The 19927-nt window shown below is 45.8% G+C and overlaps 1 protein-coding gene across 2 annotated transcripts in view; it reads right to left on the bottom strand.

Moving 5' to 3' along the window:
• The window catches only part of LOC138663878 (zinc finger protein 665-like), a 93615-nt gene that overhangs the window by 48240 nt on the left and 25448 nt on the right, over positions 1–19927 (bottom strand). The window contains exon 1 of one of the 2 annotated variants that reach the window (XM_069750242.1): positions 12247–12298. The exons of the other annotated variant lie outside the window; for it this stretch is intronic. Coding sequence (XP_069606343.1) covers positions 12247–12265 — 19 coding nt within the window. The 5' untranslated portion in view covers positions 12266–12298. Of the gene's footprint in view, positions 1–12246; positions 12299–19927 lie in introns of those variants that run through there. 2 annotated transcript variants of the gene reach the window in all.

Below are 19927 nucleotides of genomic sequence, written 5' to 3'. Positions count from 1 at the left end.
AATTCTAAACGGCACTATTTAGCTTCCAAAAATTACAAAAAGGCCACATATTTGCCAGTGTGGTATTTCCATGACAGCCCTCATATACTGTATCTGCGTGCTCCAAGTTTGGTCATTGTAGGCCGGTGTACGTCTTTTTTTGCTGTCTGATACTCAAATTCTATACAGCACTATTTAGCTTCCAAAATTACAAAAAGGCCACATATTTGTCAGTGGGGTATTTCCGTTACAGCCGTCATATATCTGCGTGCTCCAAGTTTGCTCATTGTAGGCCGATGACCCTTTTGCTGACTGGATACTCTAATTCTATACAGCACTATTTTGCATATAAAAACAGGCCACATATTTGCCAATGTGGCATTTCCGCGACAGCCCTCATATATCTGCGTGCTCCAAGTTTGGACATTGTAGGCCAGTGTACACCTTTTTTTACTGTCGGATACTCTAATTCTATACAGCACTATTTTGCATATTAAACAAAAAAAGGCCACATATTTGCCAGTGTGGTATTTCCGTCAAAGCCCTCATATATCTGTGTGCTCCAAGTTTGGGCATTGTAGGCCGGTGTACCCCTTTTTTTTGCTGTCTGATACTCTTAATTCTATACAGCACTATATTGCATATTAAACAAAAAAAAGGCCACATACTTGCCAGTGTGGTATTTCCGTGACAGCCCTGATATATCTGCGTGCTCCAAGTTTGCTCATTGTAGGCCGGTGTACCCCTTTTTTTGCTGTCTGATACACATCCTCCCCATGCTGAGGATTGCTAGCTGGAAGCACTGCAGCCCTGCCTCAGTCAAGCGGCAACAGGCTGTGCTGAAGCTAATCTGCATAGGTGACAAACCCCACAATGCAGAAGAGTTGTGAACAGTGCTGAAAGAGCCATCAGATGTTTGGATGACACCACTGAACCTACAGAAGGCATGGTCGTGTGTGACAATGGCCGTAACCTGGTGGTGGTTCTGAGGCAAGGTGAGCTCACACACGTACCTTGTTTGGCCCATGTGCTCAACCTTGTGGTTCAACATTTTCTGAAAAGCTACCCGGAGCTGCCAAATATGCTAGTGAAAGTATGCCGTCTGTCTGCCCATTTTAGAAATTCAGCTTCAGCCACCCTTGCCGTGCTTCAGCAGCATTTGCAGCTTCCAGCTCACCGGCTGGTGTGTGATGTCCCCATGCGCTGGAACTCTACGCTGCTTATGTTGGAATGGCTTTGTGAGCAGAAGAGGGCAGTTGTTGACTACCAACATCAACAAGGCCGTCGATATTCAGTTCAGACTCCACGCATAAGACCTCAGGAATGGACATGGATGTCCCACATATGTACCATCCTCCAAAACTTTGATGACTGCACCAATTTGGTGAGCGGCGATGACGCCATAAATAGCGTCACCATCCCGCTTCTCAGCATTCTGAAAACCTCTCTGCTCACAATTAAAGAGGATGCATTGCAGGCAGAGCACGAGGACATGGAGCAAGGAACCATACAGGGGGATTACACTAAGCCCAGCCTCATGTCTTCTCATCGTGGACTGGTAGTCAATGAGGAGGAGGAAGAACAGGAGCTACTTTCACGAGCTATAGACGGTACAATAAACACAGCTGTCATACCATCTGTTCAGCGGGGATGGCCTGAGGACAGAGAGGAGGAGGATGAGGATGAGGAGGACAGCATGGTCAGTCGTCCTGATGGTGAGGACGCGATAGTCTTGCCTGTTAGCAGTCTGGCACGCATGACTGAATTTATGTTGCGCTGCGTTTCACGTGACCCTCGCAGTATAAAAATTTTGGGTAACACTCATTACTGGTTGGTGACACTTCTAAACCCACGCTACAAGGAGAACTTTCAATCTCTCCTACCAGAGGCAGAAAGGTGTACTAAAATGTTGCAGTACCAGAGGGCCCTTGTAGCGGGAATACTTAGAAAATTCCCATCTGAGAACGCTGGCAGCAGACGTCAGAGTTTGTTGTATAACCAAGGAGTCCAAGCGAGAGACACAGAAGTACAATCCAGCTCAGGCAGGGGAATAATGGCAAAGTTCTGGGACAGTTTTCTCAGACCCTCCCATCGTGATGCCACAGAGGCAAGGGGTGCTGTCACAAGAAGTGCAATGTTTGTGAAGATGGTGAGGGAGTACCTTGCAGATCGTACAAACGTCCTCCGTGATTCCTCTGTGCCTTTTAATTATTGGGTATCCAAGCTGGACAAGTGGCATGAACTGGCTCTCTATGCCTTGGAAGTCCAGGCCTGCCCTGCTGCTAGCGTTCTGTCAGAGCGGGTTTTTAATGCCGCTGGTGGAATTATCACAGATAAGTGCATCCGCCTGTCTGCTGAAAATGCTGACAAGCTGACTCTTATAAAAATGGGGCTGGATTGGGAAAGACTTCTGTACACCACCAAGTGAAACCAGCGCAACATAACCTCAAATACATTCTCTCTTTTGGGGAGGTGTATTCTCATGCACCTCTTCACAACCACACATTTGGTCTGTTTGTTGTTCTCCTCCGTATCCTCATCATGCACAACCACTAGATGACTGGGGTGAACGTGCTCTGTACTGTTATAGGCCAGTGAATTTTTGGGCACGGGGGTGTGATGACACTAGTTTATTTAGTAAAAAAAGAACCCAAATTGGGGAACTGGGCATTACTTTATATTGGGCCTAATTCTTAACTCTGTGTCATGCAGTGTGTCCTTCACCTGCCACTAGATCAACAGGGTGAACGTGCTCTGTATGGTGCATTTTGGGCAAGGGGGCTGTGATAGCACTAGTCTATTTTTAAAAAAAGGTACCCACATTGGGGAATTGGGCATTGCATTACATTGGGCCTACTTCTTAACTTTGTCTCCTGCAGTGTGTCCTTCACCTGCCACTAGATCAACAGGGTGAACGTGCTCTGTACGGTGCATTTTGGGCAAGGGGGCTGTGATGGCACTAGTCTATTTTTAAAAAAGGTACCCCCATTGGGGAATTGTTTGGCAGCTCATGCACTGCATTACAAGTCTCAGTGACCCACACCACTACATTGGGCTTACTTCCTAACTCTGTCTCCTGCAATGTCTCTTGTTTAACTGCCACTAGATCACCAGGGTGAACGTGCTTTGTACTGTTATAGGTCGGTTAATTTTGGGCAAGAGCCCTGCGATGGCACTAGTCTATTTTTTATAAAAGGTGCCCCACATTGGGGAAATCACATCCTTGTTGGCAAAGACTTGATAACATTTGTGTACCTTAAGGAGCTCCCTTAAAAAGCTCCTATTTGTGTTGCCTGGTTGCTCACATTGGACACAATACACTTCATATAAATTTGATAAATGCAATGCTGTTAGTTTGGCTCAGTAGTCCATTAAAAATAGAGCTTGGTCCACTATATTAGTTTCTCTCCTTGAGAGCCATAACTTTGGCTGCCTCAAATGGCCAATATTCAAATGGCGATTTGTAACCAAGATTAAAATACTGTATACCCAATGCATTCAGACAATCACATAGCTGCATTTCTCGTAAAACATTTACAGATGTGACAATGCTCATAGTGACACAATCTTGATAAATGTTTGTTTATTCACTTCGCAAACAGTTCTAAGCCTCTATATGTTTGCTGTTTGTCATTGTAAAACATTAAGGTTTACTGAAACTATGCCGGTGGTGGTTTGATCTAAATCCTTGTGGCTCTTATTTTCTAGGGGTTTATGGCCCCTCGTCTGATGACTCCATGATATCTCAGTTTCATCCAACCTTGAAAAGTGGCCTCTTGAAGGTGTGGGTGAAACTAGAGTTACTACATAGTGTTATTCACTATATAAGACCTGAGAAACATGACTAAGACAGATGCCAAAACTGGGGTACCTGTACATGTACAGTGTGCTGATACCTGCATAATTGGGGACGCCCATGCAGTGTAGTTAATCTCCCAGGAGTTCTCTGTCTTGGGGTTGCTTCTCTGATATTCCAGACGGATGATGATTAAAAGCCTCTTGGTGATGATCTAAGTATACTGTATGTAGTTAATCTTCATATATACGTAACCACTACATTTATTTAATCCTTATATGTACTTATTAACCTGTGTATGTTAACATATACAAAAGTGTACGCACTCACACTATTCAATCATACTATTCCTTGAATTTTGTAGTTCACAATAAAATTGCCTTGTATTGCAAGTATTAGCCTTTTTTAAAGCCGTAGCTGAACCTTATTGTTAAGAACATGTCAAATAAAATTGCCAAATTCTCCTGTTAATAATTGTGCAAAGTGGGAACCATCATACCTTTAAAAAATACGAGTGGATTTTCATGGGCCCATCCAGTATGTGGGTTCAAAGGCGTAATGGGGTGCATATGACTGACTATGCAGCAGGGCTGGCCTTGCTGCTAATGTGTAAAACAAAGGATTGCGGGAGTCCAAAATGCATATTGTGAAGTGGATTTTCCTGGGCGCATCCAGCATGTGGGTTCAAAGGCCTAATGGGGTGCATATGACTATGCAGCAGGGCTGGCTTTGCTGCCAATGTGTAAAACAAAGGAGTACGGGAGTATAAAATGCATATTTTGTAGTGGATTTTCATGGGCCCATCCAGTATGTGGGTTCAAAGGCCTAATGGGGTGCATATGACTATGCAGCAGGGCTGACCTTGCTGCCAATGTGTAAAACAAAGGAGTACGGAGTACAAAATGCATATTGTGAAGTGGATTTTCATGGGCCCTTCCAGTATGTGGGTTCTAAGGCTTATTGGGGTGCAAATGAATTGGTAGCAGGGCAGGCCTTGAAATCAATGCAACACCTTTTCAGGAGTCCACCCTGGACATCTTTTGAAAGGGTTATTATTATGATGCGGTGGTCTAGGAGCAACATGGAATGAGCTCTGAGGGAAGTGGTAACTGTACTGACCGCAGACCCTAAGCTAAACACAACACTAGAAGCAGCCGTGGAATGCTCCTAACTCCCCCTAGGCATCTCGTCACAGCCTAAGAGCTAACTACCCCTGAAGACAGAAGCAGGAAAACTATCTTGCCTCAGAGAAAATCCCCAAAGGATAGATTAGCCCCCCACAAATAATGACTGTGAGTGGAGAGGAAAAAGACATACACAGAATGAAACCAGGATGAGCACAGGAGGCCAGTCTAGCTTGATAGATAGGACAGGATGGAACACTGTGCGGTCAGTATAAAACACTACAAAAATCCACACAGAGTAAACAAAAAATCTCCAAACCTGACTAAAGGTGTGGAGGGTCACTCTGCTTCCCAGAGCTTCCAGCAAGACAGAAAATAATTCAAACTGATAATGCTGGACAAACAAAGAAAGCACAGAATGGATAAGTCCACAAACTATGGACAGAAAAAGTAAGCAAACACTTAGCTTTGCTGAACTGGACAGGATAACCGGGAACTCCAAAGAGATGTGAATCCAACCAGGAACCATTTACAAGTGGCACTAGCTGAAGGAACAGCCAGGCTTAAATAGGCGAGAGAGGAGATGATAAGTGGAGGCAGCTGACAACAGCTAACTCCAAGGAGCAGCCATACCACTTGAAACCACAAGAGGGAGCCCAAGAGCAGAAATCACAACAGTACCCCCCCCCCCCCTTGAGGAGGGGTCACCGAACCCTCACCAGAGCCCCCAGGCCGATCAGGACGAGCCAAATGAAAAGCACAAACCAAATCGGCGGCATGGGCATCGGAGGCAACAACCCAAGAATTGTCCTCCTGGCCATACCCCTTCCACTTGACAAGATACCGAAGCCTCCGCCTCGAAAAACGAGAATCCAAAATCTTCTCAACCTCATATTCCAACTCTCCCTCAACCAACACCGGGGCAGGAGGGTCAACCGAGGGAACAACGGGCACCACATATCTCCGTAACAAAGATCTATGGAAAACATTATGAATGGCAAAAGAGGCAGAAAGAGCCAAACGAAAAGACACCGGATTAATAATTTCAGAAATTTTATAAGGACCAATAAACCGAGGCTTAAACTTAGGGGAGGAAACCTTCATAGGAACATGACGAGAAGAAAACCAAACCAAATCCCCCACACGAAGCCGGGGACCAACACACCGACGGCGGTTAGCAAAACGTTGAGCCCTCTCCTGAGACAACGTCAAATTGTCCACCACATGAGTCCAAATCTGCTGCAGCCTGTCCACCACAGAATCAACACCAGGACAATCAGAAGGCTCAACCTGCCCAGAAGAAAAACGAGGATGAAAACCAAACTTACAAAAGAAAGGTGAAACCAAAGTGGCCGAACTAGCCCGATTATTAAGGGCAAACTCGGCCAACGGCAAGAAAGCCACCCAATCATCCTGATCAGCAGACACAAAGCATCTCAAATAGGTCTCCAAGGTCTGATTAGTTCGCTCAGTTTGGCCATTAGTCTGAGGATGAAACGCCGAAGAAAAAGACAAATCAATGCCCATCCTAGCACAAAAGGCCCGCCAAAATCTAGAGACAAACTGAGAACCTCTGTCAGAGACAATATTCTCCGGAATGCCATGCAAACGAACCACATGCTGAAAAAATAATGGAACCAGATCCGAGGAGGAAGGCAACTTAGGCAAAGGTACCAGATGGACCATTTTAGAGAACCGGTCACAAACAACCCAGATAACAGACATCTTCTGGGAAACAGGAAGATCCGAACAGCAAGGCTTGGCCCGGGTGCAAGTCCCACAGGACTGCACAAAAGCACGCACATCGCGCGACAAGGAAGGCCACCAAAAGGACCTAGCAACCAAATCTCTGGTACCAAAAATCTCAGGATGACCAGCCAACACTGAACAATGAACCTCAGAAATCACCTTACTCCTCCATCTATCAGGAACAAACAGCTTCCCCACTGGACAGCGGTCAGGCCTATCAGCCTGAAATTCCTGAAGCACCCGCCGCAAATCAGGGGAGAATCACCCGCTCCTTAAGAATGCCAACCGGCTCAAGGACTCCAGGAGAATCAGGCGAAAAACTCCTAGAGAGGGCATCAGCCTTAATATTCTTAGATCCCGGAAGATACGAGACCACAAAATCAAAACGGGAGAAAAACAGGGACCATCGAGCCTGTCTAGGATTCAGCCGCTTGGCCGACTGGAGGTAAATCAGATTCTTATGATCGGTCAGGACCACAACGCGGTGTTTAGCACCCTCAAGCCAATGTCGCCACTCCTCAAACGCCCACTTCATAGCCAACAACTCCCGATTGCCGACATCATAATTGCGTTCCGCAGGCGAAAACTTTCTGGAAAAAAAAGCACACGGTTTCATCAAAGAACCATCAGATTCCCTTTGAGACAAAACAGCCCCTGCCCCAATCTCAGAAGCGTCGACCTCAACCTGAAAAGGAAGAGAAACATCCGGCTGACGCAATACAGGGGCAGAAGTAAATCGGCGTTTAAGCTCCTGAAAGGCCTCAACAGACTCTGAGGACCAATTTGTTACATCAGCGCCTTTCTTCGTCAAATCAGTAAGGGGCTTAACCACATTGGAAAAGTTGGCAATGAAACGGCGATAGAAATTAGCAAAGCCCAAAAATTTTTGAAGGCCCTTCACAGATGTGGGTTTGATTCAGTCATGAATAGCTTGGACCTTAACAGGATCCATTTCTATAGACGAGGGAGAAAAAATAAAACCCAAAAAAGAGACCTTCTGAACTCTGAATAGGCACTTAGACCCCTTCACAAATAAAGCATTATCACAAAGGATCTGGGACACCATCCTGACCTGCTTCACATGAGACTCCCAATCATCGGAAAAAATCAAATTATCATCCAAATATACGACCATGAATTTATCAAGATAATTGCGGAAAATATCATGCATGAAAGACTGGAACACAGATGGAGCATTAGAAAGCCCAAATGGCATCACAAGATATTCAAAATGGCCTTCGGGCGTATTAAATGCAGTTTTCCATTCGTCACCCTGTTTAATACGAACAAGATTATATGCCCCTCGGAGGTCAATCTTAGTAAACCAACTAGCCCCCTTAATCTGAGCAAACAAATCCGTAAGCAAGGGCAAGGGGTATTGGAATTTGACCGTGATTTTATTAAGAAGACGATAATCAATACAGGGTCTCAAGGAGCCATCCTTCTTAGCAACAAAAAAGAAACCCGCTCCCAAAGGTGACGAAGAGGGCCGAATATGCCCCTTCTCCAAAGACTCCTTAACATAACTCCGCATGGCGGCATGCTCCGGCACAGACAGATTGAAAAGTCGGCCCTTAGGGAACTTGCAACCAGGAATCAAGTTAATAGCACAATCACAGTCCCTGTGCGGAGGAAGGGAACTGGACTTGGGCTCATCAAATACATCCAGGAAATCTGACAAAAACTCAGGAACCTCAGGAGAGGGGGAAGAGGAAATTGACATCAAAGGAACGTCACTATGTACCCCTTGACAACCCCAACTAGTCACCGACATAGTTTTCCAATCCAGCACCGGATTATGTTCCTGTAACCATGGGAAACCTAGTACAACAACATCATGCAGGTTATGCAACACCAGAAAACGGCAATCTTCCTGATGTGCTGGAGCCATGTACATAGTCATCTGTGTCCAGTACGGAGGTTTATTCTTGGCCAGGGGTGTAGCATCAATACCCCTCAAAGGAATAGGGCTCTGCAAAGGCTGTAAGGAAAAACCACAGCGCCTGGCGAATTCTAAGTCCATTAAGTTCAGGGCAGCGCCTGAATCCACAAATGCCATGACAGAAAAGGACGACAATGAGCAAATCAGGGTTACATATAAGAGAAATTTAGGCTGTATAGTACTAATGGTAACAGACCTAGCGACTCTCTTAGTACGCTTAGGGCAATCAGAGATAACATGAGCAGAATCACCACAGTAGAAACACAGCCTATTCTGATGTCTGAATTCCTGCCGTTCTATTCTAGTCAAAATCCTATCACATTGCATAGGTTCAGGACTTTGCTCAGAGGATACTGCCATATGGTGCACAGCTTTGCGCTCGCGCAAACGCCGATCGATCTGAATGGCTAGAGACATAGATTCGCTCAAACCGGCAGGCGTAGGAAAGCCCACCATAACATCTTTAAGGGCTTCAGAAAGACCCTTTCTGAAAATAGCAGCCAGAGCCTCTTCATTCCATTTAGTGAGCACAGACCATTTTCTAAATTTCTGGCAGTATAACTCTGCCTCTTCCTGACCTTGACACAGGGCTAACAGGGTTTTTTCTGCATGATCCACAGAATTAGGTTCGTCGTACAATAATCCGAGCGCTTGAAAAAATGCATCAACATTCAATAATGCCGGATCCCCTGCTTCAAGAGAAAAAGCCCAGTCTTGAGGGTCACCCCGCAGCAAGGATATGATGATTTTTACATGCTGAATGGGATCACCAGAAGAATGGGGTTTCAAAGCAAAAAACAATCTGCAGTTATTTTTAAAGTTCAAAAACTTGGATCTGTCCCCAAAAAACAAATCAGGAGTAGGAATTCTAGGCTCTAAAGCCGGAGTCTGGACAACATAGTCCTGGATGCGCTGTACTCTTGCAGCAAGAGCAGAATTCACAACAGGTTATTGTGGTGCGTCGTAATTCTTGGCAGCCCATCCACTCACAGCGTAGGCTACAACAGCTTAGGAGACCCACTGTTTCATAATGGCCCTTTAAGAAGATTAATGCCGCCTGATGCACCAGTAAAAATAGGCTCTTTGACTTTAAGAGTCCCTCTTTCCTAAATGAAACAAGATGGGTCTGCTTATGTGTCACACAGCACATGGCCAGCTAGGGTTGTTAAATATTACAATGACATTTTCCAGTTAATGCATTTGTAGTGGTTGAAACTAAGCAATGTTAAAGTTGAAAAAAGCTTTAAAAACGCTGCGTCTGAACTAAGCCTAAGTGGGGGAGGAAATTTTCTGTCTGGGGTTAAATATTTGGCCTTACAGGCAAGTCATTAACCTGCAAAGGATGTACCTTGACATATTTCCCAGCAAAACCCGCTTTGGTTTCATTTTAGTGTTTTTTGATTAAAGCTGTGAACTAGGAGTCAGGAATGCTTCCAGGGGCGATCCCCATGAGGTACCTGTGTCTTTTGAGCAGTGTTTCAATCATTTTCAGACGTTTTTAGCCCTTGAAAGGACCTCCGGGGGGGAATCACGGTAAAAATACTCGGGTCTCCCATAGACTTACATTGAGTTTGTTGTTCTGGTGAGTACCCGAGTATTCCAATCTGCTCAACCCGAGCAACGAGCACCCGAGCATTTTAGTGTTCGCTCATCACTAATGGTGACTGTATCTTGTGCTGAGATTAGATAAGTGGAATATTCTGCAATGGCCGAGTCAACACCACATCTCGGCATCATCGAGCTGCATTTTCACATGATAAAGGCTAGTTTCACATTTGCAGACAAGGGCTTTGCAGAGGGCTGAGTAGTTCCTCCGTTAAGCCCACCCACTACCGCGCCTCTTCCTTCAGCTCCACCTACGTTGGCATGCATCCTGCATACCCTATATTTAACATTGAGTATGCAGGCCATGCGGATGCCTCCGCATGCGTCGTTTTGACGCTGCGCCGACCGCAACATGTTGCGTTCGACGCAGGTCGGTGCAGCGTCAAAACAACGCATGCGGAGGCATCTGCATACATCCGCATGGCCTGCATACCCAATGTTAAAGATAGGGTATACAGGATGCATGATGAGGCGTGGCAGTGGTCGGGGCTTAACAGAGGAACTACGCAGCCCTCCGCAAAGCCCTCGTCCGCAAATGTGAAACCAGCCTAAGTCAAAATTTAAGGCAGAAAGACTTACAAACAAGCATTGACTGAAGTCACCACAGTAAAGACTGGCAAGGCCTCACAGAGGAGGAGACCCAGCGTTTGGTGACATCCATGGCTTTCAGACCTTAAGTCATGATTATCTGCAGAGAATTCTATACAGAGTATTAAAAATGAACATTTTATTTATAGGAAAGTTACTTTGTCCAATTACTTTTGAGCCCCTGAAATGAGGCGGCTTTGTAGGAAAATGGCCGCAATGCCTAAACGTTTCACAGGAGATTTTTGTTCAACCCCTTTAATTACACCTGAAAGTCTCAATTGCATCTCAGATGCTTCATTTTACCTCCAAAGTTGTGGCCTGCAGAGCGGAAATCATGAAGATTCGACCACTGTCCAACTGTTTCTGGACCAAATTGTAAATAATCCAAAGAGAACGTCTGACTGGTGGAGAATGGACGAACCTGATCAAGAACGGACAAACTTGAAGGAGAACGGCAGAACCTGACAGAGAACAGCCAAAGCTGATGGAGAACATCAGAAACTGACGGAGGACGGCAGAACCTGAAGAAGAACGGCTGAATCTGGTACAGAACGGCCGAACCTGAAGGAGAACGGCCGAAAGTGACGGAGAACGGCCGAATGTGACGGAGAACATCAGAAACTGACGGAGGACGGCAGAACCTGAAGAAGAACGGCTGAATCTGGTACAGAACGGCCGAACTTGAAGGAGAACGGCCGAAAGTGACGGAGAACGGCCGAACCTGATGGAGAACATCAGAAACTGACGGAGGACGGCAGAACCTGAAGAAGAACGGCTGAATCTGGTACAGAACGGCCGAACCTGAAGGAGAACGGCCGAAAGTGACGGAGAACGGCCGAACCTGATGGAGAACATCAGAAACTGACGGAGGACGGCAGAACCTGAAGAAGAACGGCTGAATCTGGTACAGAACGGCCGAACTTGAAGGAGAACGGCCGAAAGTGACGGAGAACGGCCGAACGTGATGGAGAACGGCCGAATGTGACGGAGAACGGCCGAAAATGGCGGAGAATGGCCGAACCTGATGGAGAACATCAGAAACTGACGGAGGACGGCAGAACCTGAAGAAGAACGGCTGAATCTGGTACAGAACGGCCGAACCTGAAGGAGAACGGCCGAAAGTGATGGAGAACGGCCGAACCTGGTGGAGAACGGCCGAACCTGAGGGGGCTTTCTCGGTTATCAGCCGACATAACTCTGGGCTCTTTCTGGGGATGACATGGCCATATTCACATGGAGCTGAAAGCCCACCCTAAGGAGAATGCTCAGCAATGGCTGCCTGAGGGTGAAGAGGGGCCGGCTGCATCAAAATATGGGGATTTTACCAAACATATGTGATCATCTGAGGGAACACACATTTCATAGGGGTCCAACACAGCCGGGCCACCCAGTAATAGTACTGAAGGGGTTACTGGGGTTACTGCCCCCCCCCCCCCCAGTAATGGGGAATCTCCAGCACCTACCTCCACCCGCACACCACATATATGGCTGTTCTGTGTGCACAGGACCTGTGATGAGGTCACAGGAGGGGAGGAGTCAGGGGGTCACATGATCAGGGGCCTCAGTGTATGCAGGACTATCTCCACATGTATCATAATAATATCATAATAATATCAATCTATCTAGCTATATACCTCTGTAAATTATATCTATCCATGTAAATTGTGGTACGTGGGTGAAACTACGTGGGACTTCAAAACCCGTCTAAATCGCCACAGGTCTACCATGCGAAAGAAAAAGTGTGATTTACCAGTTTCTAAACATTTTCTGGATTGTGGACATGCAGAGAAAAATCTGAAGTTCAGGATTATTGATCATATGCCCCCATTGAGACGCGGAGGTGACAGGGTTAAACTTTTACAGATCAGAGAACTTACGTGGATTCGAAGACTAAACACATTGAAGCCACACGGTTTAAATGTGGATTTTAAGCTGCAAGTCACATTATAGGAGAATGGCAGGATATATTCCTTTTCATCTGTACTTGGGGGCCTCGCCTCTCGGATGGGTATAGCAATATGATGGTATTAATTACAATAGTTTTTTATGTTTTCTAGATATATTGAGAAGTATGAAAGAAGAATTTTTTTTCTCTGAAGATCAGGGTTCATGGCTTACCCTATTCATGAAGTCAACTATTGGAATGCTTTTTTTTAATTTTTGTTATGTTTGTTTTATTGGATATGTGAATGAAATAGAGTCCAAGTGGGCATTTATGGTGGATCTCTTTTCTCACGGTTATTAGAGATTTGGTTGATGTTCCCAGTGGTGACTGAGGATGCGATCGTGTCTGTCACAGGGCATTGGTCTCCCTTGGTCCTTTATGGTACGTGACCAGCCCCAGCAAATGGGGGGTGTACGTACCATTATGGGTTAACTATGGCCATCCCAGCACTGTTGGGTTAGGAACCTATACCATATGAGACATCTAATAGGAGTGTATGAGGGCTTATGCCCCTTTAAAATACGCCAGAAGGTGGCGCTGTTATACTGTATGCCGATGTGTGGATTACCATTCATTCTGACAGCAGGTGTAGTCTTGGTATTGGTTTTCCAGCAACCAAGATGGCGCCGGCTCTGTAAGCTGTCTACTGCACACGTGCGGATGGGCATGCATATGTGATTGCAGGACGGGGTGAGCCATGAAATGATTCATGAAATGCAGCTGAGTGTAGATTGCTAATTAACATTGAATCGTTTACTGTATGTTAAATACCAGGTTTGTACACCATTACCTTGCTTGAGAAAGGCTCTCCATGAGCCGAAACGTCGCCATGATGGGCTATTAAACTTGAACACTTTTTGAACTCATTTGCAATGGTGTGCTGCCTTTGACTTCTTGGACTCTCTCTATCTATCTATCTATCTATCTATCTTTTATTATAAACAATTTGTCTTCTTTAGTACTATTAAAGCACCATTTACATGTCAAAGGGGCACCCATACACAAGTATTTATGAGCTATTTAAGATACACACAGATACAGGAGAGTAGAGGACCCTGCCCTCGATGGTTCACTGTCTACAAGTGATGGGTGAGGAGAGAGGACCCTGCCCATGAGGTTCACAGAATACAAGGCATAGGTGGGGATACAATAGGTGAAAAGAGAGGACCCTGACGGCGAGGGCTACAAGTGTACTGTACAAGGGATGGGTGAGGACACAGTAGGTGAGGAGACAGGACCCTGCCTGAAAGTGCTACAAGTGTACTGTACAAGGGATGGGTGAGGATACAGTAGGTGAGGAGAGAGGACCCTGCCTGCAAGTGCTACAAGTGTACTGTACAAGGGATGGGTGAAGATACAGGAGGAGAGAGGACCCTGCTGGTGAGGCTTACAAGTGTACTGTACAAGGGATAGATGATACAGTAGGTGAGGAGAGGGGACCCTGCCTGCAAGGGTTACAAGTGTACTGTACAAGGGATGGGTGAAGGTACAGTAGGTGAGGAGAGAGGACCCTGACGGCGAGAGCTACAAGTGTACTGTACAAGGGATGGGTGAAGGTACAGTAGGTGAGGAGACAGGACCCTGACGGCGAGGGCTACAAGTGTACTGTACAAGGGATGGGTGAAGGTACAGTAGGTGAGGAGACAGGACCCTGACGGCGAGGGCTACAAGTGTGCTGTACGAGGGATGGGTGAAGATACAGTAGGTGAGGGGAGAGGACCCTGCCTGCAAGGGTTACAAGTGTACTGTACAAGGGATGGGTGAGGATACAGTAGGTGAGGGGAGAGGACCCTGCCTGCAAGGGCTACAAGTGTACTGTACAAGGGATGGGTGAGGACACAGTAGGTGAGGAGAGAGGATCCTGCCTGCAAGTGCTACAAGTGTACTGTACAAGGGATGGGTGAGGATACAGTAGGTGAGGGGAGAGGACCCTGCCTGCAAGGGCTACAAGTGTACTGTACAAGGGATGGGTGAGGACACAGTAGGTGAGGAGAGAGGACCCTGCCTGCAAGTGCTACAAGTGTACTGTACAAGGGATGGGTGAGGACACAGGAGAGAGGACCCTGCTGGTGAGGCTTACAAGTGTACTGTACAAGGGATAGATGAGGATACAGTAGGTGAGGAGAGAGGACCCTGCCTGCAAGGGTTACAAGTGTACTGTACAAGGGATGGGTGAAGGTACAGTAGGTGAGGAGAGAGAACCCTGACGGTGAGGGCTACAAGTGTACTGTACAAGGGATGGGTGAAGGTACAGTAGGTGAGGAGACAGAACCCTGACGGAGAGGGCTACAAGTGTACTGTACGAGGGATGGGTGAAGGTACAGTAGGTGAGGAGACAGGACCCTGACGGCGAGGGCTACAAGTGTGCTGTACGAGGGATGGGTGAAGACACAGTAGGTGAGGGGAGAGGACCCTGCTTGCAAGGGTTACAAGTGTACTGTACAAGGGATGGGTGAAGGTACAGTAGGTGAGGAGACAGGACCCTGCCTGAAAGTGCTACAAGTGTACTGTACGAGGGATGGGTGAGGATACAGTAGGTGAGGGGAGAGGACCCTGCCTGCAAGGGCTACAAGTGTACTGTACAAGGGATGGGTGAGGACACAGTGGGTGAGGAGAGAGGACCCTGCCTGCAAGTGCTACAAGTGTACTGTACAAGGGATGGGTGAGGACACAGTAGGTGAGGAGAGAGGACCCTGCCTGCAAGTGCTACAAGTGTACTGTACAAGGGATGGGCGAGGACACAGTAGGTGAGGAGAGAGGACCCTGCCTGCAAGGGCTACAAGTGTACTGTACAAGGGATGGGTGAGGATACAGAAGGTGAGGAGAGAGGACCCTGCCTGCAAGGGCTACAAGTGTACTGTACAAGGGATGGGTGAGGATACAGAAGGTGAGGATAGAGGACCCTGCCGGCGAGGGCCACAAGTGTACAATGGATGGGTGAGGATACATTAACATAGTAACATAGTAACATAGTTAGTAAGGCCGAAAAAAGACATTTGTCCATCCAGTTCAGCCTATATTCCATCATAATAAATACCCAGATCTACGTCCTTCTACAGAACCTAATAATTGTATGATACAATATTGTTCTGCTCCAGGAAGACATCCAGGCCTCTCTTGAACCCCTCGACTGAGTTCGCCATCACCACCTCCTCAGGCAAGCAATTCCAGATTCTCACTGCCCTAACAGTAAAGAATCCTCTTCTATGTTGGTGGAAAAACCTTCTCTCCTCCAGACGCAAAGAATGCCCCCTTGTGCCCGTCACCTTCCTTGGTATAAACAGATCCTCAGCGAGATATTTGTATTGTCCCCTTATATACTTATACATGGTTATTAGATCGCCCCTCAGTCGTCTTTTTTCTAGACTAAATAATCCTAATTTCGCTAATCTATCTGGGTATTGTAGTTCTCCCATCCCCTTTATTAATTTTGTTGCCCTCCTTTGTACTCTCTCTAGTTCCATTATATCCTTCCTGAGCACCGGTGCCCAAAACTGGACACAGTACTCCATGTGCGGTCTAACTAGGGATTTGTACAGAGGCAGTATAATGCTCTCATCATGTGTATCCAGACCTCTTTTAATGCACCCCATGATCCTGTTTGCCTTGGCAGCTGCTGCCTGGCACTGGCTGCTCCAGGTAAGTTTATCATTAACTAGGATCCCCAAGTCCTTCTCCCTGTCAGATTTACCCAGTGGTTTCCCGTTCAGTGTGTAATGGTGATATTGATTCCCTCTTCCCATGTGTATAACCTTACATTTATCATTGTTAAACCTCATCTGCCACCTTTCAGCCCAAGTTTCCAACTTATCCAGATCCATCTGTAGCAGAATACTATCTTCTCTTGTATTAACTGCTTTACATAGTTTTGTATCATCTGCAAATATCGATATTTTACTGTGTAAACCTTCTACCAGATCATTAATGAATATGTTGAAGAGAACAGGTCCCAATACTGACCCCTGCGGTACCCCACTGGTCACAGCGACCCAGTTAGAGACTATACCATTTATAACCACCCTCTGCTTTCTATCACTAAGCCAGTTACTAACCCATTTACACACATTTTCCCCCAGACCAAGCATTCTCATTTTGTGTACCAACCTCTTGTGCGGCACGGTATCAAACGCTTTGGAAAAATCGAGATATACCACGTCCAATGACTCACCGTGGTCCAGTCTATAGCTTACCTCTTCATAAAAACTGATTAGATTGGTTTGACAGGAGCGATTTCTCATAAACCCATGCTGATATGGAGTTAAACAGTTATTCTCATTGAGATAATCCAGAATAACATCCCTCAGAAACCCTTCAAATATTTTACCAACAATAGAGGTTAGACTTACTGGCCTATAATTTCCAGGTTCACTTTTAGAGCCCTTTTTGAATATTGGCACCACATTTGCTATGCGCCAGTCCTGCGGAACAGACCCTGTCGCTATAGAGTCACTAAAAATAAGAAATAATGGTTTATCTATTACATTACTTAGTTCTCTTAGTACTCGTGGGTGTATGCCATCCGGACCCGGAGATTTATCTATTTTAATCTTATTTAGCCGGTTTCGCACCTCTTCTTGGGTTAGATTGGTGACCCTTAATATAGGGTTTTCATTGTTTCTTGGGATTTCACCTAGCATTTCATTTTCCACCGTGAATACCGTGGAGAAGAAGGTGTTTAATATGTTAGCTTTTTCCTCGTCATCTACAACCATTCTTTCCTCACTATTTTTTAAGGGGCCTACATTTTCAGTTTTTATTCTTTTACTATTGATATAGTTGAAGAACAGTTTGGGATTAGTTTTACTCTCCTTAGCAATGTGCTTCTCTGTTTCCTTTTTGGCAGCTTTAATTAGTTTTTTAGATAAAGTATTTTTCTCCCTATAGTTTTTTAGAGCTTCAATGGTGCCATCCTGCTTTAGTAGTGCAAATGCTTTCTTTTTACTGTTAATTGCCTGTCTTACTTCTTTGTTTAGCCACATTGGGTTTTTCCTATTTCTAGTCCTTTTATTCCCACAAGGTATAAACCGCTTACACTGCCTATTTAGGATGTTCTTAAACATTTCCCATTTATTATCTGTATTCTCATTTCTGAGGATATTGTCCCAGTCTACCAGATTAAGGGCATCTCTAAGCTGTTCAAACTTTGCCTTCCTAAAGTTCAATGTTTTTGTGACTCCCTGACAAGTCCCCCTAGTGAAAGACAGGTGAAACTGCACAATATTGTGGTCGCTATTTCCTAAATGCCCAACCACCTGCAGATTTGTTATTCTGTCAGGTCTATTAGATAGTATTAGGTCTAAAAGTGCTGCTCCTCTGGTTGGATTCTGCACCAATTGTGAAAGATAATTTTTCTTGGTTATTAGCAGAAACCTGTTGCCTTTATGGGTTTCACAGGTTTCTGTTTCCCAGTTAATATCCGGGTAGTTAAAGTCCCCCATAACCAGGACCTCATTATGGGTTGCAGCTTCATCTATCTGCTTTAGAAGTAGACTTTCCATGGTTTCTGTTATATTTGGGGGTTTGTAACAGACCCCAATGAGAATTTTGTTACCATTTTTCCCTCCATGAATTTCAACCCATATGGACTCGACATCCTCATTCCCTTCGCTAATATCCTCCCTTAAAGTGGACTTTAGACAAGACTTTACATATAGACAAACCCCTCCTCCTCTTCGATTTTTACGATCCTTTCTAAACAGACTGTAACCCTGTAAGTTAACTGCCCAGTCATAGCTTTCATCTAACCATGTCTCGGTTATTCCCACTATGTCAAAGTTACCTGTAGATATTTCTGCATCTAGCTCTTCCATCTTGTTTGTCAGGCTTCTGGCGTTTGCGAGCATGCAGTTTAGAGGATTTTGTTTTGTTCCAATCTCCTCGCTGTGGATTGTTTTAGAAATGTTCTTACCTCCCTTCTGAGTATGTTTTCCTGGGTCGTCTTTGTTCGAGTCTAATGTTTTTCTTCCCGTCCCCTCTTCTTCTAGTTTAACGCCCTCCTGATGAGTGTAGCGAGTCTTCTGGCGAATGTGTGTTTCCCAGGTTTGTTGAGGTGTAGTCCGTCTCTGGCGAGGAGTCCATCATACCAGTAATTCACACCGTGGTCCAGGAATCCAAATCCTTGTTGTCTGCACCATCGTCTTAGCCAGTTGTTTGCATCAAGGATCCTGTTCCATCTCCTGGTGCCATGCCCGTCTACTGGAAGGATAGAAGAAAAAACTACCTGTGCATCCAGTTCCTTTACTTTCTTCCCCAACTCTTCAAAGTCCTTGCAGATTGTCGGTAGGTCCTTCCTTGCCGTGTCATTGGTGCCAACATGTATCAGAAGAAATGGGTGGACGTCCTTGGAGCTGAAGAGCTTTGGTATCCTATCGGTCACATCCTTGATCATCGCACCTGGAAGGCAGCATACTTCTCTTGCAGTTATGTCCGGTCTGCAGATGGCTGCTTCGGTGCCTCTCAGTAGTGAGTCTCCCACCACCACCACTCTTCGTTGCTTCTTGGCTGTACTTTTTGCTGTCACTTGTTGCTGTGTGCCCTTTTCTTTTTTGCTTGCTGGTATTGCTTCATTCTTAGGTGTGCCATCTTCATCCTCTACAAAGATTTGATATCGGTTCTTCAGTTGTGTGGTTGGTGATTTCTCCATGGTCTTCTTGCTTCTTTTGGTCACATGCTTCCACTCATCTGCTTTTGGAGGTTCTCTGACACTTTTTGCACCTTCTGTGACCAGTAGAGATGCTTCTGTTCTGTCTAGAAAGTCTTCATTCTCTTTGATGAGTTTCAAAGTTGCTATTCTTTCTTCCAGACCCCGCACCTTTTCTTCTAAAAGGGCCACTAGTCTACACTTCTGACAGGTGAAATTGGATTCTTCTTCTGGTCGATCTGTGAACATGTAGCACATGCTGCAGCTCACCATGTAGGTTGTCACATCTGCCATGTTGCTCCTAGATCCTGCTGACTTGCTGTGTGTTTTCCTTCTTGTGTAATCTACTCAGCCAAGCTCTCTTGCAATAATGTCCTACAGGCAAAATTACGGCGCGCGGTTTGGTGATGCTTTCGAAGCAGCTGGTCCCGGCTGTACCCAACGATCTTCTAGCTTAGGGAGACTTCGCTTCTCCCAGAAGGCACCTGGAATATGCAAATTAGCCTCCTGAAGCTTGAATCCCTGGTTTGGTGATGCTTTCGAAGCAGCTGGTCCCGGC

This window comes from Ranitomeya imitator, chromosome 2 (assembly GCF_032444005.1).
Source record: "Ranitomeya imitator isolate aRanImi1 chromosome 2, aRanImi1.pri, whole genome shotgun sequence".
In the NCBI taxonomy this organism is placed as follows: Eukaryota; Metazoa; Chordata; class Amphibia; order Anura; family Dendrobatidae; genus Ranitomeya; species Ranitomeya imitator.
The sequence above is the reverse complement of the archived record's forward strand: the minus strand, read 5'-3'. Positions and strand labels throughout refer to the sequence as shown.